The sequence below is a fragment of the Zosterops lateralis genome (genome assembly GCF_965231275.1).
Source record: "Zosterops lateralis genome assembly, chromosome: 2".
Taxonomy (NCBI): domain Eukaryota; kingdom Metazoa; phylum Chordata; class Aves; order Passeriformes; family Zosteropidae; genus Zosterops; species Zosterops lateralis.
In genome coordinates this window covers 65,458,660-65,484,523 of record NC_139763.1, presented here as the reverse complement: position 1 = coordinate 65,484,523, position 25,864 = coordinate 65,458,660, and the positions used below count along the sequence as shown (strand labels likewise).

General features: G+C 43.9%; 1 protein-coding gene across 2 annotated transcripts in view; it reads right to left on the bottom strand.

The window, feature by feature from the left end:
- Positions 1 to 16,831, bottom strand: part of LHFPL6 (LHFPL tetraspan subfamily member 6) — a 135,691-nt gene extending 118,860 nt beyond the window's left edge. The window contains exons 1-2 of one of the 2 annotated variants that reach the window (XM_083854725.1): positions 16,723 to 16,831; positions 13,270 to 13,829 (exon numbers count right to left, since the gene is read on the bottom strand). In XM_083854725.1, coding sequence (XP_083710851.1) covers positions 13,270 to 13,654 — 385 coding nt within the window. In that variant the 5' untranslated portion in view covers positions 13,655 to 13,829; positions 16,723 to 16,831. Of the gene's footprint in view, positions 1 to 13,269; positions 13,830 to 16,251; positions 16,399 to 16,722 lie in introns of those variants that run through there. The other variant, XM_083854724.1, reaches the window with a different exon arrangement.
- Positions 16,832 to 25,864: the final 9,033 nt, after the last annotated feature.

Sequence of the window (25,864 nt, the reverse complement as noted above, 5' to 3'; positions counted from 1 at the left end):
AAAACTGAAAAGACAAGAACCAACACCTTCTAAAGGGCATGAGGAAAAGTTTCATCAATTGGAAGTCTCATTCCAAAAATAATTTCTGGTCTCCCAAGCTTGGCTGCCCTTGTCTTGGCAGTGAGGCACAGATCTGTTGGTCTCTGAGTCACCACAGAATGCAGAGCTCACTTTTAAGAACTTTTAAGCTTCACTTTGAATTAATTTTTAATTAGGTACTGTTTAAAATTTTATTGAGAAACTGTAACACATTATTTTTGGAAGTTCAGGTTTGGCAGAATGAAAAACGGCTAGCATTGCAGAAGGGCTGGCACTCTGCAAATAAAGACCTTTTAGAGTGCACCTGAAAACCAGTTATACTGTGGCAAAACCACTTATAGTTGTACAAATTTGCCCAGTATCCGTGTGGAGAAAATGTTGCTCTGCACTGGGGACAAGAGATGTCAGGCCCATGCTGGGGTGCTTGTCTTGTCTCACCCCACCTACCAAGGATTGAGCACACAACACTAAAAGGAGAACAGCTGCATTTGCAGTCTGTATTCTTGTGCTCATATGCACACACACACACACACTTTTCTACCAAACCAACCTCCTCATCTGTTTTTGATAAGGAAACTCACACAGACTTGCTAAGCCATCTGGGTTGCAGGCTTGTCTAACAACCTTGGGTTGTCAATCCAGCAACAGTCCACTAGGTCTGCTTTTAAAATGAAGCTGTGATTAGCTTGAAGGAAATAAAATGTGCCTCTTACAGCAAGCTCTTTAACTGCACTTTTGACAGTCTTCAATGATACAGAAAGGGAAGCAGCTCCTTTTTGCTGTCATATGTGAAAAACGCTTGCAAGCTGACCTGGCTTCTCATATATTACTTTTGTACAGAGATTTGCAACAGTGTCTGAATTGTCTTCCCCCACCTGCTCTGCCAAATTATTGTGGTACAAGCACTTGGGAAAAAAAAGGGCACAATTGCTTGAAATTACACTAGAGTCAAATGTTGATAAAAAGGTGTCACAGAGGGAATGAAAACTAACTGCTGTGAAATTTAATGAAACCCACTGTGTGCCAAGGGCACAGGCAGCCAAATTGAATTTTAAAAAGTGCCAAGCAGAGAAGCTTGTAATCAGACTAGCCACTATGTTCGATGAGATAAGCAGAATGACTTTTTTCTATCACTAGATCAAAACAGACTGCAATTCTTATGCATGAGATGAAAAGTTACAGTATTTATCTTCTCAGCTTCCTGTGTTCTTAGCACCGGATCTCTGGCTTAGTGGCATGAAATGGAATTTGCCATCTCCAGTGTAAGGCTTGTCCCAACCCTCACACAGTTCTTTCCTGACTGTTTTTATTGCAAATGGTTATGGGAAAGAGGAACAAGCTAATCAGAGTTGTTAATGGCTCAGCATAAACTGTCTTCAGCCATGGTGTCTCCTTCCACAGCCTGGGCAATGAATTGAAGTCAATAGAGAAGAACAGGAAATAGATGATGGTGCCAGCATAGGAGAAGAACTCTGTTCAACAGAGTGCTCACACAGAGAGCAGTTGCCAAAGCATCACTCCACTGCAGCCTGTTAAAGAATTGTTTTACTCCTTAATTATTATAACAGCATTATTTTGAAATTGTGCTAAGAAAAGCGTGATCTCCCAAACAGAACTGCTTGCATTCACTGTGGGAGTAAAACCTCAAACTCTGGTTAAGGACATGGGACAAAAAAAGCCGTGCAGCCCATCTTTGTTGGAAACAGCTCCAGTATATTCATTATTTCAGTTGTTCAGGGAGTTATCAGTAGTCTTACCTCTGAGCTGCACAGAGAGGCTCAGAGTCTGCACCTTTACTTCACTGGTGAGTTTCAACATTGCAACCTGCTTAAACTTGTAGCCTGGCCCAAATGGCCAGATTCTCCTTTTAATGGTCTGCTGGTGAAGCTGGAATACTTTCTGGAGAGAAAGTTTCTAGCAAGAGAGGAGACTTCCAGTACTGAACAAAGCTCTCTAAAGCCAGCCATTATGTTTCTTATAAAAGGATTTCTCATAAAAATGCCCTGACTTTTATCATAACTTCTTGATTTTGCAGAATATGCCTGTAATAGTTTCAGAGCTTGTCTTGGCTGTAAAGAGTTTTATGCCAGTATTTAGTGTCATTTGTCATTTTTTCACTGCTGTGCCAGAAAAAGAACTTGAAAACTAACAGAATTCCTTGAAATCTAAAACACATTATAGCACAGAAGCCTTAAGTTTCCTATTTTCTCGTGCATAACCCATGCCACATCTGAAATACCCTCTGCAAGTCAGCAGTACTGAAGAATCCATCTGTCGGTGGGTATGACAAATGGAACTTTATGAGGAGGTGAAGCTCCTCTCCTCTCACAGCCCACTCCATTCCCACTTCCCCTGCTTCCCTACCCCTGCCTCTGACTGCTCCCTCCTCTGCTCATACCTTTCTGAGGATGCAATTGAAGTAAAAGAGCTTTTAGGAGAATAAAGGTCATCTGAACTTCACCCCTGAAAGTAACACATTTGTCATTTGTTACTGAGCCAAGATTTAGAGGTCTCCCTTTACTTACTCCTCTACAAAGCACACAAGAAATGAGTCAGCATCAGTTCTCATCATACTAAAAATAAAATTTACCCAAATCTCCCTTAATTTCCCCATTTGACTTTTTTTCACTTAGGACTTCTTTGGAGCAGCAACTGCCTCTGCCTTTTCCCCTATCACGATGGACTTCAAGAGTTTCCTACATTATAACAACAGCCATAACAGAAGCAATGTGGTACACCTGGGAATGTTTGTACAAATTTGCCAGACAGATTGTACTAATCTCTAAATGACATTCAAAGCTCATAGTCATGTGGGAGCACCTGGGCCGAGCCAGAGCAAATTTTGAAACAAATAAATTTTCTCTCACAGATACACTCAAAAAGGTCCCTCAACATACTCTACTTTGGTTTCTTTAAATTCCCCAAACAAAGCACTTTTTAGTACATCCTAGTAACCATTCCCAGTGACTGGCATTCAGCTGTATTGCACCTGACCTGAATGACTTGTGATGCTTTGAATATCAAGTTCATTCTCTGTTAAAAAAAAAAAAGATTTAAAGTATCCATAAATAGGCTTTCATTTGGCTGCGGAGCTGGACAAAAACCTGAACTTGTGAAGAAGCCAGGCAGTGCACTCCTCAGAAGTTGTAAGGCCATTTCTTACCCATCACTATGTTAGTAGGTTTCACAGGGTGCTGTATTTTAGAAGCAGCTTCTGTTATTCCAGATTGACCATTCATGGCCTTTATCTCAATACTTTTTCCAACTCTACATTGCTTTGCATTCATTAGAAAACTGTTCTTCCCAAATTAACAATGCAAATTTATATTAGAAAGGCATCTTTATTGGGAAACAATGCAAGAGAACTGAACTGTCAGATTGCAAAAGGAAAGGTCAAATCTTTACATTACTATAGAAACTATACAGTGTTTATCAGAATTCTCTATTTTCTGCTTAAATCTCTCTGAAGCTCTTTAGATTCTGCTACAAGATAAAATAACAATGATTTCTCATAAGTAATTGTTTAGGTTTTCTTTCATTATAGTTTTTCTTCATATTCCTACAAACTACAGCCAAGCTTATATAAAAGTCTGTTATTCTGGTAAAGGACTGTCCCTGGAAATCAATTCAAAGGGGTCAGTCCTCATGAAAGATTGGGGCTTATAAGGCTTATGCAAGAAAGTGTGGATTCAGCTCATGGTACAGCAATCTTCTCTAGAAAGAGTTTTGTTCTAAGGTGTTAGTCCTGATGCAATTAATATTCCATACCTGGGTAATTAGGTAGACTCTGGTATCCCAAGAAAGTCTCAGCACTGCCACACAGCAGCAACCTCCTCCAAATCCCTCTAGTCACAGTAAGTAACAACAGTGCTGAGCTCCAGATTCTCTCTTCCCCAGAGTTTTATTGCAGAATACTGCTGTTGATTTCAACAGGTCAGGCTCTAAGGAAAAGCCAGTCTGGAGGGGAAAAAAAATCTGCCTCTGTTCTCAGATGTACCTGTGACATCAGGGGACTGACAGTGGAACAAGCAACGTGAAGGAGATCTAATCAAGCCTAGGGCATCAGCCTTATCACCAGCATTGTCAGGGTGCAGTGACCATGCCAAATTTTTCATGCCTGAGAAGATATAGGACAGCTTCTAGAAGGGATCTGTCAAATGCAATATTACCCCTCTGACCTGTGATATCTTGTGGTGGCAGAGTCACCCCAAAAACAAGGAGAGGATCCTTTCTTGGCCCTCTGTGACTTAAGGCCATCTTCTTATGATCTGAATGCCACTTAAGACCTTGCACTTGTGCAGCATAAAAAGCTTAACAGCACTAAGGTCAGCAAAGGTGTTCCACAGAGCCAAAGGAAATCCTTGAGCAGGGAGCCAGCCAACATGATGGTCACCACAAGCTAAGCAGCAGCTGTGGTTGGAGTTTTGGTTGCACAAATACATCCTGTGTTTATTAATCACACCACACTCCTTCCTCACTGCTCCCTGCATGGAATCAATACATTGGCTGCTCTCGAGTTCTATGCCTCACTTCCTTGAAATGATGGAGTTTGAAAACTGCTTTATTTTACTTTGTGAAACCAAAGTTAAAGTCCTTAGAAGGTAAAAATGTGAATTGGAGAAGTAAAGGGATGTGAGCAAGGAAAGGAAAATACAGGTTGAATACTGTGAAAAAGAATACCATGTGGAATGCAGAATAAGCTGAGTTTCCTAAGAGAAATGAGAAAAAAATACAAATTACATAGAGACATTTAACACCAGGCTGGACAAAATCCTGGAAAATACACCATTGGGAACAATTCTGTCCTGTCTGTAGGGCATATGACTTCACTCTCACTGGAAAATACTGAAACATTTTGATGCCAAAATGCAGTTCCCAGAAATATTAGAAGATACACTGAAATATCCCAGGAAGCAAAACAAGCAAGATCTTTCAATGCAGAAACAAAATTGCTAACTCAAATCCAGATTCTTCTTTAATCAACAGAAATGTAAAGGATCTGAAATAAAGTCTCTGAATTTACTCTGACTCCACACCAGCAAAATAGATTATCTGGTCCCCTGCCTCACATTTCCTAAAGTTTCATTAGGTTATGCAAGCAAAACCTTTTGAAATGAAAAGTGTCACAGAAGTGCTGAGCACCATTGTTTCTTTCTAATAAAAGAAGGGATAAAAAGCAGGAAAACTGAACTTCATTCTACAGATAAACAGAAGAGCACTCTGAGACTTCTTTAGATCAAAAATTCTGCTCTTAATGCAAAATTCTGCTTAAACGCAACACAGTTGCAGCAATATTCAAAACATCACTTTTATATTCAACATTAATAGGACAACAAGAGAAGTAAAGAGATTCTTCCCAGTATTTTAGCAACATCTTCTTTTATTTTTTTTTAATACATCAGCATTTCCATTTTAAATGTGCTTCCTAAGCACCTAAAATCTTACTTGCAGAATTTGCTCCAGGCTGAAACTCTGCATGGGGCTTTTTTTTTCCTGTGTATTTAGTCAAAATTTATATTAGGATTAAATATAATTTAAAAAAAAAACACAAAATGGATATGTATTCAAAACAAGTCTGCATAAACAAGTTAATTCACTGGAGTAGCTCTTCAAGAAGAAAGTCATCATGAGAACCACACCCATTTTAGACTAATGTCAAATCCAATAATCCTAGAATAGAAATTGTGATGTAATTTGTACTAAGTGTCAGTGACTTCAAAGGACACACAGAAATTTGCAGCCTGTAAGAGCCCTGATGCTTTTTTAAGGAATATTTTGAAACACCAGAAGTGGTGTTTCTGAAGTGGTTGAGAACAGAATTAAAAAACTAAGACAGCTAAGTATGAAGGCTACTCTCCACATCATTTGTCTTCTTCAAGTTACACCTCCTCTGTTTCAGCAGCATTACAACCCCTTGCCTTCTCTGCACTGCTTGGGACCTTGGTGTCAGGGATGGCCTCCTCAGAGCTACTGATTCTGCACCTTAGGATCAGTAATGTTTATTACCAATCCTTCTTTGCCAACCTCTTTGGTTAAAATGGCTGGTGTTTCTTAAATAGCAAACTTTGCTAACCGGGTCTCCTTCAGTGGGACTCTAAGGGAAATCTCACAAAACCCTGTGCTGTTAGATCAGTCAAGGCAGCAGCCTTTAGCAAGGCTGCAGTGGGAACTTCTGTGACCAAGGTAAAGGCAACCATGTAAAACAGTATCATCTCTTGAAAATATTACAGGATCTAAGTCTGCACCTTTCTTTACCTCTATCAGGTAAGTACCTGCTAGCTTGGATTCCCTGTCAGTCAGACCTAATGCCCCATGCATGCAGGAAAGATTCAAGTAATCCAAGTCTCTATCTAATTAAGAGAGTAGGAATCTAAGTAGTGCCCTTTATAAACTGACAGAGGACATATATTGCATTGGTTCATATATTACATTCAGGCTTTAATCCTGATTTTGTCTTATATTTTAACTCCTATCTGAATACAGCAGAGGAAACTGGCTTATCTTCAATAAAACATATGCTACGAAATCTTTAAGATAATTTCACTGTCTAAATTTCCTTGTCCTGAACATCTTCCCAAACAGTTATACTTCCCTGCCTTACTTATTCTGGACTCCAAATCTAAATCCAAGAATTTGACTCTACGCTGTACCACAGTATGTGAAGGTACCTTGTAGTGCTGAGAGGCAAAGATTGAGCATAGGCACAAGCAGTCAAAAGATTCAGTTTAGCAAGTCAAAGTCTAGCTGAAAAGGGATGAAGCTGAAAAACTACACACTGCATTTAATCCTTCGGTGGATGGCTAGAGAAAACTGAAGAAAAAACTAGTGTGAAACACACCAGCTACAAAGCAGCTTCTATACAGGTTGTTCTAGTAAAGAAACCACAACAAAGCACAGCTTAAACGGATTAAAAGCAACCTAAGTGTTGCATCTCAAAAGAAAAAAAAAAAAGACAAAATATTCCTTGAGAAAGCATAATTTTGCAATGATGTATTCTTGGTGCTACATTTTTAACATTTGCATTAATGATCGGGAAGAAAAGCAGAGTAATTCACCACTGGAACAACTTATGGAGATCAGGCTTTTCTCAAACTTAATTAAATTCAGACTAGAGGGGTTTTTTTCTCAGAGATACACTCTGGTTCAAACTGAAATTATATGAAGGCTGTCCTATGACCCATGCTACTGCAGACCTCAGACTAAGCTGTCACAGTGTTCTCTGCTGACTTTATTATTGGTCAATCAACGAGCCTATGACATGACACACAATCACTCACTAGCAACTTTTAACAGTGTTGCTTTCATTGTTTTCTTCTGTGAAAGAAGAAACCTTGGTGAGGCTTCTTGTCCTTTCATTTGCCTCTCCTGCAGTGTCTGTGTGTCATATGCTTACAGGAGCACAGCAAAGTCACTGAAGTTTTGCATCCCACAAGAGGAAGGTGTGACAAAACCGCCCTAAACAGCCAACTTGCAGGTGGAGAAGAGGCCATGGTGTTTGACAGAAGCAATGCCCCTCCCTTGCTTCTCCCCAAAAGTTAGCCTTTCAAAAAATATTTTAAGGCTGAAGAGGATGAAAGAACTAAAAGGCCATTTTTGCCTTTTTTTTTTTTTTTTTTTAAATTTTTTTTTTCAGGTACAAATTGCAGGAAGAGATGGCAAGAATATGTATACGTGGGGGAAGGATGAAATTGCCTGGGGGAACCAGAAGAGTCTGGGTCACTGTTTTCTTGATAAAAATCTCTTGGTCATCTCAGATCATCCCTGTTCCCGCAAGGCTTTTCTCAGTTACATTTTCTCCCTACAGGCAGAAAATTACACTGATCTTAGTCTTCCAGGCAGAAAGCAGAAAGCCTCACTTGAGCTGTCACATGAAATAATGGTTACTGGTCAGTGCCTTTTCCTGCAGCTGCACAAAAACCTTTCCCAGAAGTTTCTAATTCCTGTAGTCAACTGGAACTACTCTCCCCAAAGCCCCTTTCTTAGCCAGCCTCAGAACCAAGATTCTTTTGTTCCCTTTGAACCCCGGAGCTGTCTTTAACTATCAGCCATGTTTCTTGAAACACAACTTTCAGTGCCTCCACCTCTCCCAAGAACCGCTTCTTACAAATTTTTAACTGTTTCTCCAAGCAAATCCTTTAAGGGAGAGCTTCTCTACATGACCCCACAAGGCCACAACCTAGTGTTCTTTCCTCCTCTGTCCCTTACATTTCAGTATCATCTCACCTGCAAAGTTATATTTGGCCATTAATATGCAAAGAATTTGCAAATTTCATTTGTATCTGTCCTCTTATAATCTTTAGCCAAAAATCACAAAGGCATTCTCTGAGATTTCATCACAGATAACACAGAACCAAAACATCAACCCACACTCAATATCCTCCTCATCTTGAGGGATCAGTCCTTATTTTTCCACCCTCTGCACCCAGCAAATACTTGCCCTGAGCACCTTATGGGTTATGGAAACTATTATGACCTCTATTGGCACAGAACAGTTGAAGAAGGATTCTCCAGCAATTTCATGGAGTGCTGAGAGCATTTTTCATATGGCCACATTTTATTTTCTGAGACAAAATCAGAAGTTGTTACGAACTGTGGCCCCTTTTTCTCAAATAACCAAATGCTCCTTTCACCACCCCCTGTTCCAACAGCTCTCCAGATCTTCTAACCAACAATTTCAAGGACCATAGTTTTGGGAGTTTCAGCACTTCCATGAGAGAAACAAGACAGAGAAATGAGAGGAAGAGTAAACGCTGCTGAAAACTTTGTTCATTTAATGAAGGGAATAGCAAAACTTGTGCTTTGTTAGAGTGCAATCAATTAATACTAAAGAAGACAGTAAACATGGCAGCCACATGGCTACCCCATAACCATGGGAAGGGTTCACTTCTTACAAGGCACTTAGAATCAGGGCTGTAGTGCTGGGTTCAGAGAGGCATCTCAGCCAGCAGATTGTTCCACACTCTGTTCCCTCAGATCCATACTCTGAGCTTGGTTTAGCTGTCTATACAGCAAAAGGGAGCTCTGAGCTAGTGAAGATTTCAATCCCGCGTGCTGATCACTTTAATGAAAAGCTTCACCTTGCCAGCATAATATTCTTTAAATTGACCATCCTTGCAGTACTTGTGCCTTTTGATCCACTGCCTCTCATAAAAGTGGCTAACCTTTAAGTTCATTATGTTTTGAAAAATATTGCTATGTTCTTAAAATCATTACTCTGCATTTAGAGAGTGAAACTATTCACCAAATTAGTATGTCATAACTGAGCTACCTACCTTCAAATTTCTAGTCTCTCTATTTAAGTGGAATTGACTTGCCACAGCACAATGAGAAGAAGATCAATAATTACAGACTGTACTTTACCATAGATTTGTTAAACTTCACTCCCTGCTGTCATATCCTCAATAGTTATGGTCAAAGCTACATCCTCACAATCTGTTCTAGCTACGTTTTATATCCCTCAGTCTTCCAAACACACAAAGGAAACCAGCTGGAAACGCTGCACTTAATGTTACCAGTGGAGACTATATCCATCTACATGACTGTGCCCTCAAGAGGTTACAGACAGCATAACTTTCACCTCAGCTGTCATTTCTTTGAAGCAGTCCAAGTGAGATGTCCAGGAACCATGGTCTGAGAGACCACAGCAGCAGTCTGCCACCTGTGGACTGCAGACCACTGATGTCCACTGCAGAAAAGGCTGGCCTTGGGGAGTTGGACACTTCCTGTCACCCACCACCAAACTGACATAGAAAAAGATAAAAGTGTTGTTTTTCATGCAAGCAATTGCTGTAATGGCTTCAGAGCTGCCACGTGATGATGTATGGGAAAGGAAACAGTTCCCATAATTGCAAATGGGAGGAAAAGTCTATGATGCAATCTTTCTAGTAGAAACAGAAACTTGTCATGTTTCATCCCAGAGTCACCTCAAAATATATGTATACTCTGTAGCCAGGATCACTTGAAATAGCAAATACAGACTAAGTACATAGGATCAAGCAATATCCAAAGAGCTCTTCTGACACTGCCTAGATCTGCAATTTCTTGCAGGTTCTGCCATTCAATTTTTATCAGAAGAGCAGATTTATGGTAAAAGCACTCATGAATAATTCACTCCCTTGAGCTGCCACATGAAACTTGGGGAAATCCCAGCTATAAAACCTTGGCATCATTTAGCTAGCACAAGCTGCACTACGTTTTTACAGGTGTTATTCCACTGACCTACTTGGAGTTATTCCTCCTTCACAGTGCTAGAAGAAAAGGATCAGGCTGTTCGCTTACCACCTCTGGTAGACAAACCTCTCTGCCACGTCTTCATAGCAGTAAAAGTAGTTCTAGTGTTGGACTAAGCTTTAGCTTTGGCTCACCACAGCTTCAGTGGCTTTTACATCTCCCCTGCTCTTGGGCCTCCCATAATAATCCATCACCCGTTGGCTTACTTGCTCCTCAAATCCATATTTTTAAATCATGTTGAGAAACTTACTTGGATCCCAAACAAAAGGAACATAACTAAAGCTATAAACTAGCTACACTGAACCTGTCTTTATGCTGGTTTCTAACTTCAAGAGAAATACGGTTTATTCCAACACTCATCCTCTGCCATTGGAGCAAGAGCCCCAGCAGAGTACAGGTGCAGATGCCACAGACAAAAAGAAAGTGAAACTGTTTAGCCATATCCCTGTCCTAATGCAGAGGATGAATTAATAGCATCACTCAGTGGTTGCTTATATTCCTAGGCTTTTCCTCATATAAAGCTAGGTGGGAGTTCTTCTTCACAATTAAAAAAAAGTATTCATAAGGGTTTATTTGATTAGATATCTAAGTAGAAACCAACTAAAATGACAATGACTGCACTGCCACCAAGCCACATTCAAAGTCTACATCATGGTATCCAGCTACACCTACAACTACATTACAGGGAACAAAGAGCTGTCATTCCCTGTTTGTTAATATGGTGAACAGCTCATGGCTATCTTGACATAAATAAGATAATAACTATAGTGCCTAAGTTAGACATCTGAGTAAATGTAGTCATGTCATTTAAACAATTAACCTACACTGATTTATAGCAGCTATGGATCTGATGAGGGGCGTAAGAAACTCCTCTTTACCCTAATAGGTCCCTTCAGTTTATCCAAATTACAGGCTTTCACCACCTGGCCTCTCCCTATGCCCCCACAGTTAGGTTTTAAGGAGGTTAAGAAATGACCGTCCTCACTTTGGTCTTTTCTTACACACTTCCAGCAGTGCTGAATGAAATGCAAGACAACCATAAAAGCCAGTAGAGGGGAAAATTAGACATGCTGCATAACTAATTCCTCAACTGTAAGAAAAGTTGTTGGCAATTTTCATTTCATATCACAGGTTCACATTTCTTTGAATTGCCACCTACTGAGAACAAGCACTACCTGCTTACACACTCTTCAAGGCAGGATGGGATGCTGCCTGGTCAGCTTGGACAAGCTTCAGGGGTTGCCATGGCATGCTCTGAAGGAACCTTTCACCTCCTTGCCCAGGAGACACCATCCTGCCTCAGAGAAGGGTGCATGCCTTCAGCCCACACCAGTGCCATGGGGAGTGGGGTTCCTCCTGCATCCCCTGACCACGTGCCCACTGCTGGAGCTGCCTTCTTTGCTGGGGTGGCTGTAAACAAACAGCTGTAAGCTCCTCTGCCAGCCCTGCTCCACAGGCACACGGGGGAGCACAGTCAAGAGAAAGGGGCCAAGTGCAAATTAAAACCAGATGAGCTGAGACAGCAGTTGCAAAGAGAGGGTGGTCAAAGCCTGTGAAGGCTCTAAGTGAAAATAGTCAGACAAAGCGGGCTTGCAGATTGTCACCCAACAGAGAACCTCCTCCACCCCCAAGTGCCTGGCTGGAACTGTATAATGAAGCAGGTTTCAGGAAACCACAGCTCTCAGTAGAGTTAACTCTACAGCAGCTGCTGCACTTTCAAATTGTCAGACAGATTAAACACAGGAATGCCTGTGGGTTGCAAAGCTGAGGGAAGGGTGAAGTGATGGGGTCAGCTTGCTCCAGAGTACAGAAACTACTCAGAAAGTTGGAGACAGGACTCCCTGCAGCCAGGAGGGGGTTACACTGGTATCGTCTGCCTGAAGGCTTGGCACAGGGCCCTTTCCCAGCCTCAGCTGTCCTCACCAAGCTGGACAGTTAGTGGAGTTTTTGTTGTGTGCTTCCTTAGAAGCTGCAGTCAAAGCATGTAACCAGACTGCCCTTGCAGGGCAAGTGCCTGTCTGGAGGGGAGAGAAATGAGGGTTTCACTACACTCCACTCCTTTGGGACATGAGCCAGGGTGCCTGTCTGAGACCAGACACTGCAGGGCACTCAAAAAGCTGGCACCTGCACTGCCTCAGCACCCAAAGCTCAGAGAAAGACGTCGCCTTATGGGGGTAAGTGCATGTGTGTGGCAGAGCTCTTACATCAGGCAAAAGTGAGTGCCACTGATCCACATGTCACTGATGACAAGAGGGTGATGATTTACTGGGAAAACTGCCCTGTAAAAAGCACGCTTGTGGATCCTATTTATTGTCTCATACCCTTCAAATACTCTTACAAAGACGCCACACAATTACAAGTTAGAAAAAGGAGCGGAGGTAATTCTCCCACACACTGCCAACAGACCTGAGGCCCCATCAGCAGGCAGCATGGGTCAGCCAGCCCAGAAGGGCTCCTCCCAGGAGATGGTGGGCCACCTCCACCAGGGATAAATAATACACACTTCAAACCTGGACCGAAACCTTGTTGCCAGATCTGTGCAGCTGCAGACAGCAGAGCTGAAGGGAGCTCTGCCAGTAATAGGGGTAAAGAAGGAGAAAGAGAGGTTGTTCCCACACAACACAGCCTCTCCTCTGCCAAACCACAATGCTTCATGTGGATCTGTAGCCCACACGCTTCTCCAGGTACCTCCAACTCAGCTGCGCTGTGCTGGAAACTACAACCCAGAAAACTGCTGTGAAGATGCTGGCCCACAGAAGTCAGCTTGTCATGCAGCTCTCACAGGTCACATAATGACCAGACAGGGACTTGAGCACAAGAGAGCACAGGCCACTGTGTCTTTGGGCCACATTCAGGCAGCCACACAAGCAGCTCAGTTGCTGAGGGAGCCAAGAGGTCTCCATCACTAGGAGAAAGTATAAATCACCTCCTCCTCTTCCCAAACCACCAGGAGATCTCCACACATCCACATCCCCATCCCCTCATCACAAGACTACTTACCCCCCAGGAACTGGATGCCTCCTGCCACCCTGCCCACAGTCCTGGAGATGAGCTCGGACACACAGCAGCCCATGAGCGCTGTCAAGGCCACCAAGAGAAGCAGCCCGCAGCCCAGCCCCGTCACCACGGTGCAGATCCTCCACTCGGCGCTGGGGATGGCCTGGAAGGAGGCGTAGCGGCCACACTGCTCCACCATCACCGTCATCTGGCGGCTCTCATCCCGCACCGGGTACGAACACCTCCGGAAAGTGCCGAAGGAAACGGACTTCTCCAGCTGAGACCCCAGGAGCCAGTAGGGCATGAAGAAGCCAACGCAGGAGGCGGCAGCACAGAGGAAGGAGAGGAAGGCCCAGATGATACCGGCGCAGGTGAGGCTGGAGGCCATCCTTGTATCTGCTCCAAGACCCCTCACGATGGGAAGACACAAAAGTAACTGTGTATTTTAGAGGAGCTTTATGGATAATCCGGAATCTCTCAGCCTTGACAAATCCTCACACTGGAAGAAGCTCGAATCCTAACAGCCTGGGGGATATTTCCTCCCATCATGAAGTCAAAGGTCCCTAATTAAATAACAAAAAAAGGAGAAAAATACAAGTTCAGTAATGCTGACATTAGAAAAAATATTTGTCTGCCACAGTGGTTTTACTTCCTGGAAGACTTCTGAATAAGACATGTCACTTTTCTGTGACACCCCTTGCAAGCAGACCTACAATTGCTCTCAGTGACAGCAGGTTCTGTGGTCAGCATGATGGTGGTGGCCAGCACAGGCTGCTGTGCACATCCAGGAATGCTCTGCAGCCACCTTCAGGGGCTCCCTGTGTACTTGCCTCACTTTTCTCCACTCTAAGTCCTGATTTTTCTGTACCAATAGAAAAAATAGTCTTGCTTATCCTTAGTTTAGCTAGACCTTCCTCCTGCAATGCCTGGAGAATGTACTGCACTCCTACAGCTTCAGTGCAAAACCACCCACAGTGGCTGAGGCATTTCAAGATCAGACTCTTGTGACACAGGTAAAACTTATCAACATCCCCAAAAGAAGTGATATGAGCTGACATTTTTTCCAGCACTCCAAGTTGTTTGGCATCTCTGTGCAAAAGGAGACTTTTATCACTTGACATCCCAAAGTGCCAGGAACCCAAACTCCAGGTGGGCTTCTGGTAAGTGAAAACATTGCCACATCTTTTGGATTCACCTCTACACAACTTCAAGGAGTACAAAATTAAAACACAGGGGTCTCTCTTAATATCCCTGCTTACATTCAGCCCAGCTCTTCTTTGCCTCTTCCTAGCACAAATCCAGGAGCCATAACCCCTTTGGATCCTTCTCAGACAACTCCCAGCCTCTCAGCTCAGTATCAGTGTGCCCAAGTGCATTTGACTGTCACAGAAACCTACATGCTATTCCCAGAGGCTGGGGGTGTATTTCTCGTTAAATTCAAGTTGGATCATTATTCTAACTGCATTTGTAAATTTATGATCATTTCTCACAGTTGCTGCCAAATTAATTCTGATAGCTATTTACAAGGGCTTTTTCTTCTAAGCACGATTAGATGCCAATCAGTGAATCCAATTCATGAAAAGGCACTAAGATGAATACTACTTCAGCACAAGGAGGGAGTGTAGAGAAAGTTTGTAAGTGAAATTAGCCATGTGCACTACACAAAAGTTTTGTTTACTTTTAAAACACTAAGAAAAGGGAGTCTCTTCTGTAATGCTAAAAAGGCCTATGCTGCTACTGAAGAAGAGAACACCTATTTACTCATAGCCTATCCACAGAAATGTCTTTCAACCTGCAAAATGCCAAACGCCTGGGGATAAAAACTTGCCAGACAGGCATGGGGGGCCACCATTTCTTCGGAAGCATCATCTAGAGAAGAATCTGTCTGTGTCTTGGCGTGGCACCAAAAGTCTAAGCCGAAGTGGGTCACAGCACTTAGGGGAGATCATTCCTGAATCGCAGGGGAAGGTACGGCTGGAAATAGAGGACACCATGGAGGTACCAGGGGTAGGACCCTGCAAATCCCGCGGCTCCAGCGGGGCTTTGGCTCCCGGGAGCCTGTCAGCTCACAGCCTGGGCTCTCTCCCGGGAGGCGGACTCGGCCCTCCGGCTCCGAAACCCCGCTCCCCGCCCTCCAGGGGTAGGAGGGGGCGGCGGAGAGATACGGCTTCCCCCGAGGGAAGGCGGCGGCCGGGAACCAAAACTCGCCGGGGTGATGCCAGGGGAAAACTGCGGGCGAGCGGGCGCAGCGCCAGGGAAGCCGGGAGGGTGGAGGGGTGGCCGGGAGGGGCGGGATGGGCTGTAGGGGACACGGGAGGGGCAGGGGATCCCAGAGGGGCAGGAGACACGGGAGGACAAGGGATTGTGGGGACAGGGAGTGTGAGAGGAGCAGAATGAGAGGGAAAGGAGAATGCGGGCGGGGACGGGCTGGAAAGGCAGAGGTGCCGAGAGTGCGGGGAATCCGAGTGGCCGAGCGGACGGAAAGGCGGAAAACTGCGGGGCCGGGAAGGGAGAGCGGTCCGGGGTGGCAGGGAGATAAGGGAAGGACGGGGGGCCGGGAGAAGAATGATTCGGGAAGACAGGAGGATGAGAGTGCTGGGAATCCGAGCAGGGAGGGGAGTCTAGAGGGGGGTCCGGTGCAACGGGCAAGGGATGCGGCCAGGCTGGGTGTCAGAGCGGGGAAAGGGAAGGCAGGAGGGAAAGAGGGGCCGGGGATGCAGGGGATGTGGCCGTGCAGGGTGGGGAGGGGTCAGGGAGGAAAAGGACGTTCTGAAGGCTCGGGGATCCGGAGTCGTGCAGGGGATGCAATATCGGGAGCGAGGGAGGGCAGGGGCTCGAGAGAGGAAGGGGGTGCGGGGGGTCGGCGGGAGGCAGGGGGTTCGGCCGGGCAGGGAGAACCGGTGTCTGGAAGGAGCAGGAGGGCGAGGGGTCCAGGACTGCCAGGAGAGGGGCAGCGCGGTGCCGGGGAGCGAAGGGGCTACTTACGGACACGCCGGGAGCGGAGCCCGCCCGCCGCGGCTGCCGGGAGCACATGGAGCGGAGCCCGCGGCCGCCCCAAGCCGCTCCACCGGAGGCGACGGGGTGCTCCAGGCGGGCGGGACCGGGAGCGGGACCCTCCCCAGCCCGGCCCGTCCTTTCCTCCGCCGGTTTGATTCCTCGGGAGGCAGCGCGCTCCGCCGCCTCTCCTCCCCCTCGGCCGCCGCCGCCTCCCCGGGCGGGACCCGCCGCGCTGGGCGCAGTGCCGGGGCCGGGCCGGGGGCGAGGGGCCGGGCGGGGAGCGGGGGCGCCTCCCGGAGCCCTCACGGGGCGGGGCGGGGCGGTGGGGCCGGGGCGGTGAGGGGCTGCCGGGGGGCGGCTCAGTGCGAGGGGCGGTGAAGCCGGGCACGGAGAGGAGAAGGGGGGAAAGACAGCGGAGAAGGAGTATCGGAGGGAAAGGGGGAAGGCTGCAGTCCTTACATGGGAAAATACGGGCTAATCTCCCGATGGTGTGCGTGCGATAAGAGCTAGGTCTGTCTCTGCGTGCGAGCTGCTGATCCAGCAGTTTGATGGCAACAGTTCCCAAGTTGGTGCACAGCGAAAGTAAATGTGATCACAGTGCCAAGCAGCTCGTCCCGAATGGGTTTGGTCAAGCGGAGAGACAGGAGCTTTAGCCCTGTCCCAGTGTCTTAAGTGGGAAAGTTTTAAGGAGGGGTTGCCTTCTGCACAGAGACAAAAAGACATTTCCCATTCTGGTTTTTCCTCTACGCCCAGAAACATGAATATATTTCTCAGATATAAGACGATTTTATGACAGGTTTAAATTATGTCAGCACCAGACATGCAGAATCTCTTTGGTAATGTTTCTTTTACAGTCCTGGAGTGTAATTTAAACACCATTCATTAATATTATTAATGCTAAATGGGAGTGAGGTTTATTGCACTCAGTCTGCATTTACACCATTTAATAGTAACAGCAGCTATTTTCAGAATTAAATTACAAAGCTGCTTTATTGTATTTTTAAAATTAGACTTTCATTTTTTTCCCCCCATAATGCAAGTCTTAAAATCAGAACATTACTGAAAATGCATATTTTCTCAAGGGATAAGAAATGGATTGGAAAGTATCTAGCATGTTCAAGTTTTCCACCCTAACGTTTCAAGTGTATTTAAGGAAGCGTGCTTCAAAAAATCAAAGAAGTGGGTTAAATACAGGCTGAATGCTAGAATACATGCAATAAAATACTCCACAAGGAAGACAGTGGAGGCATAACCCCAAAGCAGCCATACCCACAGCTAACTACCCCTACATCCACCTAGTATACATCTAGATTAGCAAGTTATATATTATCAATCTGGCATTGGATCTCATGGTGTTGAGGGCCTAAAGGATGTTCACACTTTTCAATAGTTTTTCCTTCAGTTTCACTCCAGGCTGGGTCTGTGAACTGAGGGCCCCATGAGAACTTAGTACTCATCTGATACACTCCTGGCACCTGTCTTCTGCTATATTGCTATCTGAACCCACTCTGTGTTCTCACCTCTGCTGGGTAAAATAAAACGTGGTAAGTGAGGATGAACTAGAGATCCACTTCAAAAGCACACCCTTGATCCACACCAAAACATGAAAGTGGATGTGCCCACGGGGTGTCTGACAGAAAGGGAGCTGGTATGACTTTCCCAAAGCTAAGAGCTGGAGCCTGCTCCACAGCATACCATTCCAGCATCCTCCCCTCAAATCACCTTTCTGCCTGGTGCTGTGCCTCCACCCCCAAGCAGGCACGAACTCTCAGGTCTCCACTTCTGCAAGGAGCTGTGCATTTTTGGAGAGTGTAGACACTTTTTGTTTACTGCCTTCACTTGGCTCAGTGTGGTGTTTTTTCCCCCTGTTATTCATTTCACCAGTGCCTGAAATGACAGCGGTACTAAGGTAATGTTGTGTCATTTGAACTCTGCTCTTGGTGTAAAGAAAGAGGAGAATTGAGTATTGTTATTAAATAAGACTGAGGTCTGTCGTTCTTTTCTTAGCCAAAGGCCTGGGTTATAATGAAACTGTGATAAATATGTCTAAATTAGGCATGTGTTGGGATCAGACATGGGTAGAAATTGCCTGGCATTAAAATGACTGTGGAAAAACTTCTGTTTCACACATGGAAACTGTTTCTCAGTTAAAATTGGCATTGGAAGCCTAGGGAGAAGCAAACAAGCATGCATTTATTCATGCAATTTATCTCTTCCATGGTATATGCCAAGGTCCCCAAGTCAGTGTTTGCTTTGCTAATGGCATCTCTACAGCAGTTCATTTATTTGCCTTATATGGCCTGTACATTCACTCCCTGAGCTGCTGCCATTCTGCTTTCCCTCACAGAAACTGTACATTGAATTCTGTATCTCTCCTGAAGCATCTCATATTGCCAACTGTCTCTGAATGTCCCCACAAGCTGGCTGCACGACTTAGTCTCTTGGAGGGAAATAAACTTTATTTCACAACCCATTTTCTGTCCAAGGAAATTTGTTTTGATTAAGAACAAATTAAACACAATATTGTATATAAGGTAACATCCAAATTCTCATCCCATTTTTTCCTAATGTTTGAACTGTATCAACATTTGATTCTCCTTTCAGGACCATTGTGCTTGGAAGCATTTTACTTGAAAGTTAACCTAAATATTTCTATCCCAGTCTAACCTGTTTGAAGAAAAAGGGGAGTTGTTAGATTGTGCTTTAGGATTCACAATCTTTCTTGCAACCACAAAAGCAGACACCTCCTCAGAATACAGCAATAACAAAACACATGGTCCCCAGGGTCTCGTCTATACTGAAATAGCAGCCGATTTTAAAATGGGTCCTGGTGTTTTGAATTTTACAAGAATCCACTTGTGAGAAATCTTCATAGTTGGCCAAAGGAACCTGAGCCGCAGATTACCCTCTGCTGCAACCACTGAAGTCAGACTGAATCAAATACCCATGAATACATTGAGAGAAAACTACCCTGGCAGGGAGATGGAAAAATATGCTTATAGATTTTACCATTTTGCTTCTCCTCAATCCATTGACCAAGCTGCTGTTACAGCTGGGGCACTACAGACTTGATGGAGCTAATCAGCACAGCAGAATAAAGACAGAAAATCCTGTCACTGTACCTAAATCAATCCTGGCTAATATACACATCACAGGCTCAACCACAGACTTCTTCACTACAGTATGACCTGTAAGACAATATAAAATGCCCTATGTATGTTCCTGAACCCCAAGGGAAATGAAGCAGCTACCAAACCTCCATCTCATATCTTCAATCTTTGACCAGAAAAAGCACCGAGAGAGTTTTATCTTTCAGGCCACCATCTGTTTTCAGTTGTGTGGTCTGCAGGTCACACCAACATGGTTCCGAGCATCTCACAAAACTGGATCTTCAAGTCATGTCTGTACTCGATTTTAAATCAAAAAGGAAGGTATATGTACAACAATAGACTTGAGGCTATGTACTGGGAGCAACAGAAAGTCAAGCCAATCATTCAAATACAGTCATTAAAAACCATGACTTGAAGATCCAGTCTTGCAGCAGCTAGGGAAAAAATAGATAGAAAAAGAGAACCCCAACCCTAACCCCTGCAAATTTCTCAGAGGAAGGTAAGAAAACAAATGCAAGGACCAGATCCTGTCCATCCATATGGTGTCCTTCCAAGTCAAAAAAATTGCGTGTTTTCTACTGTGAGTGGAACCAGACACCTTGGGTTTTGAGCTGTCACATCCAGACCTGAATCTTGGCCTATAAACTTAGCTCTAACCAAAAGATCCTCTCTCCATTTCTATTCCAATGCTATCCTATCATTAATACATATTTTTCTGGTGGCTCTCATGGAGGTAAGTTTTGTGAAGTCTCTTACTAACAATTCATGACCAAAACTTGCCATATTTCTGAAGGACAGCTGTCTTACTAGACACAATGCTGTTGTTGCTAACATCAGGTTTTTAATCTCTAGTGTACATAAAAATAACATGTCAGTGTAAAGCAAAAGAGGAAAACAAATTTTATTATTTGCCATAAACCCTCCATATGATGTTTCATCTTTATTAAGTTATTACTTATCATCTATTATGTAAAAGCCACCAGGGTCTACAGTTTGCAAGGCTCTAAAAGAGTAGCTACAGCATTTGATTTTCTCTTTTGTGTCCTGTTGTTGACAATCCTGGTGGCTGTGGGGGAGGCCAAGGAGGTTTATTCTGCACCAGCCCCACAGCTGAAGGGAGGAATGCCTGTTCTGCCCTTGCAAACACTGCCAAAGTGACTGAGCTCTGAGATTACAGGTGCCAGACCCGTCCTCCTTTACCAGGGAATTGTCTTAGCCATGCATAAACCCAGGAAAAAACATGTGTCTGGTTTCAATCCTAAATTTCCGCTATTCTTAATTGGACTCTTAAAAACAAGCAACATCTGGATGATGAACAAGTGATTTCCCAGTAAGAAATGCTCATCTACTGGCAGCCTGCTTTCTGTGCATGTAGACACAATACAAATAATTTAATAGTGTCATCTCACTTATGAGTGGGACATCTGTCCATCTTCTCCAGATGCTGTTTAAGAAAGATGCAGGGAACGCACAAAGAGCAGGTCCCGTACAAGCGGGAGCGTTTGAAGACACGGATTTGTTTAACGACATGTGCAACAGCAAGAAGATTTTTTCTTTTCCCTTTAAAGCGTCAGTCTGGGATCAGCTTTCAGCAGGATCCTGGCCGCAGTTTCCGCGCAGGCTGCCCCGGCGATGGGGTACCGGGGCGGCGGGCGCTGCTCTGCGCTGCTCGACAGTGACACTCGGTGGGCGGCCGGAGCACCCTGGGAAGTCACAGGCCTCGGCAGAGAGGCCTGGGACCCGAAAAAGAGGGTCTGGGCTCTGTGCAGGGGGGTTTGCCTGGCACAGAGCCCAGGAAGACACAGCCTTTGATTTTGATCCATGTGAAAAACATCTAACAGAGAGAAGAATTGCAAGTCACAAAGGTGTTACTGAGAGTAGTGTAGTTATCACTGTGCAGAAGATTTTGTAGTTTTGGGTTTTTAGAATGTAGATGCAAAGGGACAAGATGGTGGTTTTAGGGCGGTGCCCTGGGTTCTTCTTCTTCTCCCTTGGCATCCATCTTCTGCAGGGACGTGGGCACAAAGTAGTTTCAGTGGATTGGGTCAGAGTAGAAATGACCCTGTTAGTACAGGTGATAGACATTGGCACAGAATTGTAAACAATGGGTACGTAGTTATCTGTATAAGAGGTAGCGACCTCCCATCACGGGGGGGGGGAGTCAACTCGTGTCCGGGCTGCTGTAAACACCTTGGCTGGACACAGAGAATTGTAAGATAAGAACTAATAAACAACGCGAGAAACCAGAAAACCAAGACCTTGAGACTCCCTTCATTCTCGCGCCGAACACCGAGCACCGAGCTCAGCACAGAACACAGAGACACAGGGTCAGACAGCAGACCCTGAATCCTTCAGAGGTCAAGAGGGAAAATCACTCCTTTTGTGCCCACATGAACCACCAGCCAGCCTTGGAATCTTGGGTCAGGAAAAAACCAGATTAAAAACCCGAAACTAAGGTGCCTTTGCAAAACCCAAAGGTGACTTTTAGTGGCACGGTTTGGTTAAACTGGGTGTATCTGAGAAGGGGGCTCAAGGCAGCATCCTGTTCCTCCCCCAGTCTTTTTCCACAGAACTGGAGCAGAGCTGCCTCTCCCCGTGAGTTCAGCAATCACTTGCATCTAGATCACCCTATTAGATCACATTCCCAGGGATATGGCTAATGATTTCTGAGGTTTTTAGAAAGGAAAGCTGAAAATCCTCTAGTTGGGGACAATGGCCAATTCATTTTCCAAGTGGAACATAATTTCCTCCCGTCCATCACACCCTGAGAGTTGTACAGAACTCAGGGACTCCATGAAACTGGAACTTCTGAAATCTCACAGATATTCATTCAGAGAAGAATTGTAATGCCAGCTCTTATCAGCTGAAACCCAAACAGAACTCACTGTCAGGTGTATCAATGTCCAGAACACGTTCTCAGTGGGGGAAGAACCAAGCTCCCTTTTTAACAGCTCTCATTAGTAAATCCAGTATGTATATAGCATTCATATACCTACATGGGTATTCACTTATTAGATATTTGTGTATTTATAATAAACATATGTGGATTATATACATATCTCTATAATACCTATGTAGGTATAGATATAGGAGACCAGGCTGGTCAGGCAGGACCTGCCTTTTGTAAATCCACATAGGCTGGGCTTGATTGCCTGGTTTTCCTGCATGAGCTATGCAATGGCATGCAGGAGATCTCTTCCATAACCTTGCCCAGTGCCAAGGTCAGGCCTGTAGTTCCCCAGATCATCCTTTCAACCCTTCTTGTAGATGGGTGTAATATTGGCTAATTTTCAGTCAGCTGGAACTTCTACAATTAAACAGGACTGCTGGGTGATTGAGAGTGGTTTGGCAAGTCCTTTTCACAAGTTCCCTGACTAGTCTGGGGTGGAACATCAGGACCCATAGCCTTGGGCATGTCTAATTGCCACAGCAGATCACTAATCATCTTCTCTTGGTTTATGGGGGATTCCCTCATCTCCCATACATGCTCTGGGAAAGGCATCTTAACCCTCTCTGGGAAGGTTCAGCCTGTATAGAATAGGATATTATATTGTATTTTGTTACAATGTAATATCAAGAGAACGCTCTCAATATTATATTGTAACAAAATAACCTACTCATAGATTGCGCTTTTCCAATATAACTACATATTTCAATATTCTTTTTCCTGATGAAAAAGCTAATTAGCAAGGTCGTTACAGTTACCACTTATAAGGGGGAAGATAGTAATTCCATTAATGTGCTCACAGGAACTTCATTTATATTACCTCTTAACCTTTACAAGGATATTATAATTTCAATAATTAATTGCTTTTTGCCATTTAATTTGCAGTTTACCATTTTCAAGGGAAATTACCCATTAAAACAAGGATTTTTTTTTAAGGAAAAAATTCTTTACTCAAGTATACACCATAAGCTGGCCTTAGAGAAACTAGATATTTGCTAAGCCATTTTCATGTTTGAGTAGAGAGGACTCTGTGCTAGCTCTGCATATTAAAGAACTGCCCATTGCTTGAGTCCTTAGACATTTGGAGAAAAATGAGGTAGAATGGGGCTGAGGCAGTGACAAAAAGGGAATTAATTCTTATCCTCTTCCTTCAAATTCTCAAAGGCAATGAATCCTTCCTCTCTTATTGATGCAGTAAGAATTTACTTTCTTCTTTCTTTGCAACCATCTTGTTTCTTCAATTGAAGTTAATTTATACTGCAATACCCATTCATGAGGGCTTCTGTTAACTTCAGTGACTGAAAAAAATAAAGGAACTTTGGCTCAACCTCGTAAAACACAGAAACTCTGTCCATGAATCACCCAGAACTTAGGTATATCCTCAAGACAGTGCCTGACACTTTGGAGAATGGAGCTCAACATATTTGAGCATATGCGAGCATTCCTGCTCACACTCAAGTCTCTTGTAAAACAACTATGAATTAATCAGACATAAGCCAGTATCCTCGTGGTAGTAGCAGGCATATTGCCAGTACTGATGGTAAAAATTTTGTCAAATCCCATCACACTAAAAGAAATTTAGATAAATATTGGTATCTGAGAAAGTGAATAATGCATTCCAAGTGGGCATATCTGTGATAGAGTGAAACACATACTTCTGAGAAGGGATTTGCATGGGAAGATGGAGTGAAGGTGATAAAATTAATGAAGAGAAGAGGCACAGGAGAAGAGGGAAAAGAAGAAGCAGGTATGAACTAGACTGCAGCATTGATTTATGAATGAAAATGTAAACATTTTTTCTGATTTTTCTGGGTGCAAAATTTAAACTAGCCCTTGGGCAGCTCTACCGTTTTAACTGGCAAGTCCATGATATGTCATCCAAAACAATATACATCTGTATATGTCATACACCTACAGGCACCAACTAGACCATTTTGCTATGAAAACAAGACATTTTATTTTCTTAGTGTAAAATCAAACCTCCTGGGTTTTTTACTCCTTTCCCTACGTGTATAAGGAGAATCTGGGGTTACACCAGAATTCAAACACAATATTTCATTTCCACAGTACTGAAGCTGAGACATACTCTTAGAATTATTTGCAGAGAAGTCAAAAGTCACTGTCTGACAAATAGGGGTAAAAAAATTGTCTACTCAACAATCCAGCACACAAGTTTTCTATACAGTCAGAGGAGAGGACTGGGTAGGAATCTGAGGGTTAATTGCCTTCTGAAAGTGCCTTTCTTTCCATGTTCTGATAGGACAGCTACCTATGGATTTTTTCCTCTGACTCTTAGGTGTTAGAAATTGTTGAGATGTGTCTCTCTGAAAGTTCTTAATTGTGTCTTCAAGTGCTCTGATATTCAAGTTGAAGAGAGCAAGAATAGATTCGGGCCACATAATATTAAAAGCTCCCTAGATCAGCAATGGATCAGCAACTACACCACAGCAAAATAATCTGCTTTTTGACCAGTGAAAGTCTAGCTCCAGGCCAGCATGGGTATTTCTTGTCATAAGCTTTCTTCAGCGAGGCACAAATATGATAATTTTGCCAGTTAGCACTGTAATCTGCTTAAAGCACCTGATGTTTTTCTTTGAGATATTACTGTGGCTAAATTATTAGTACTCTAGAATTTATCACATAAAAGGACATATATGGGGCAGAAGCAGAAGGAAGCTTCTAATCATCAAAATTAATGTAAAAACATCCTTTTAAAACCTCTAGACGGGCAGCTCACTCAACATGACATTTTCTTTTTGAGTGGCATGTGCTGTGCATGCACAACAATATTTTAAGATGGCATTGTTTAAAGAAAGTTGACAGTGATGGGCGATGTATATTCAGACTGATGATACTCTGAAGTGAGCTTTACCTGCATGGACAAGAAAGTTGTTGCTAGTTTGCATGCAAAAGGAAACATGGGGTCTATTCTGGGGAACTCGATAATCTCTTGTAATTAATTGGAGGTTGCTGGAAATGGTCCTTGAGCTTCTGCCAGGGAATGTGAATACTTCACAAAGCTGTTGACACCTTTCTGTACACCCAGCCTCACCAACCTAGTCAGCTGCAGTAGATGGCAACACAGAACTCCTGCTTTGTCAAAATTCTAATCTAAGCAGAGAGCACACAATGCTTTTTCCTTCCAGAGTAACTACAGACCGACACCAGTACTACTCAGGCCATCACCATGGCCCCCCCTGATGTCCTGCAGCCCACTGGTGATCCCAGGAAACAATAGGTCACCATCAGGCTGCCAGTTTTTAGCAGAGGCTCACTCCATCCCCACTCTTTCAGACTGCAAATGGATAAATATGAGCCACAAATACCAAAGTTTAGAAACAACACTTGCCTGCCCTTGGGGACACAATTATTCGCTTCCAGTGCATCAGTCATGGGGATGCTAGTCCTGTAATAATGCCATGAAAGCAGAAATGACCACCAGAAAGGGATGCCAGGTAATTTTAGCAAGAAACTGAAGGTTTAAATGTATTTCATCTGGAGGTGAGTAGATCTTTGCATAGAAATTGTTTGCAATTTGCAGTCA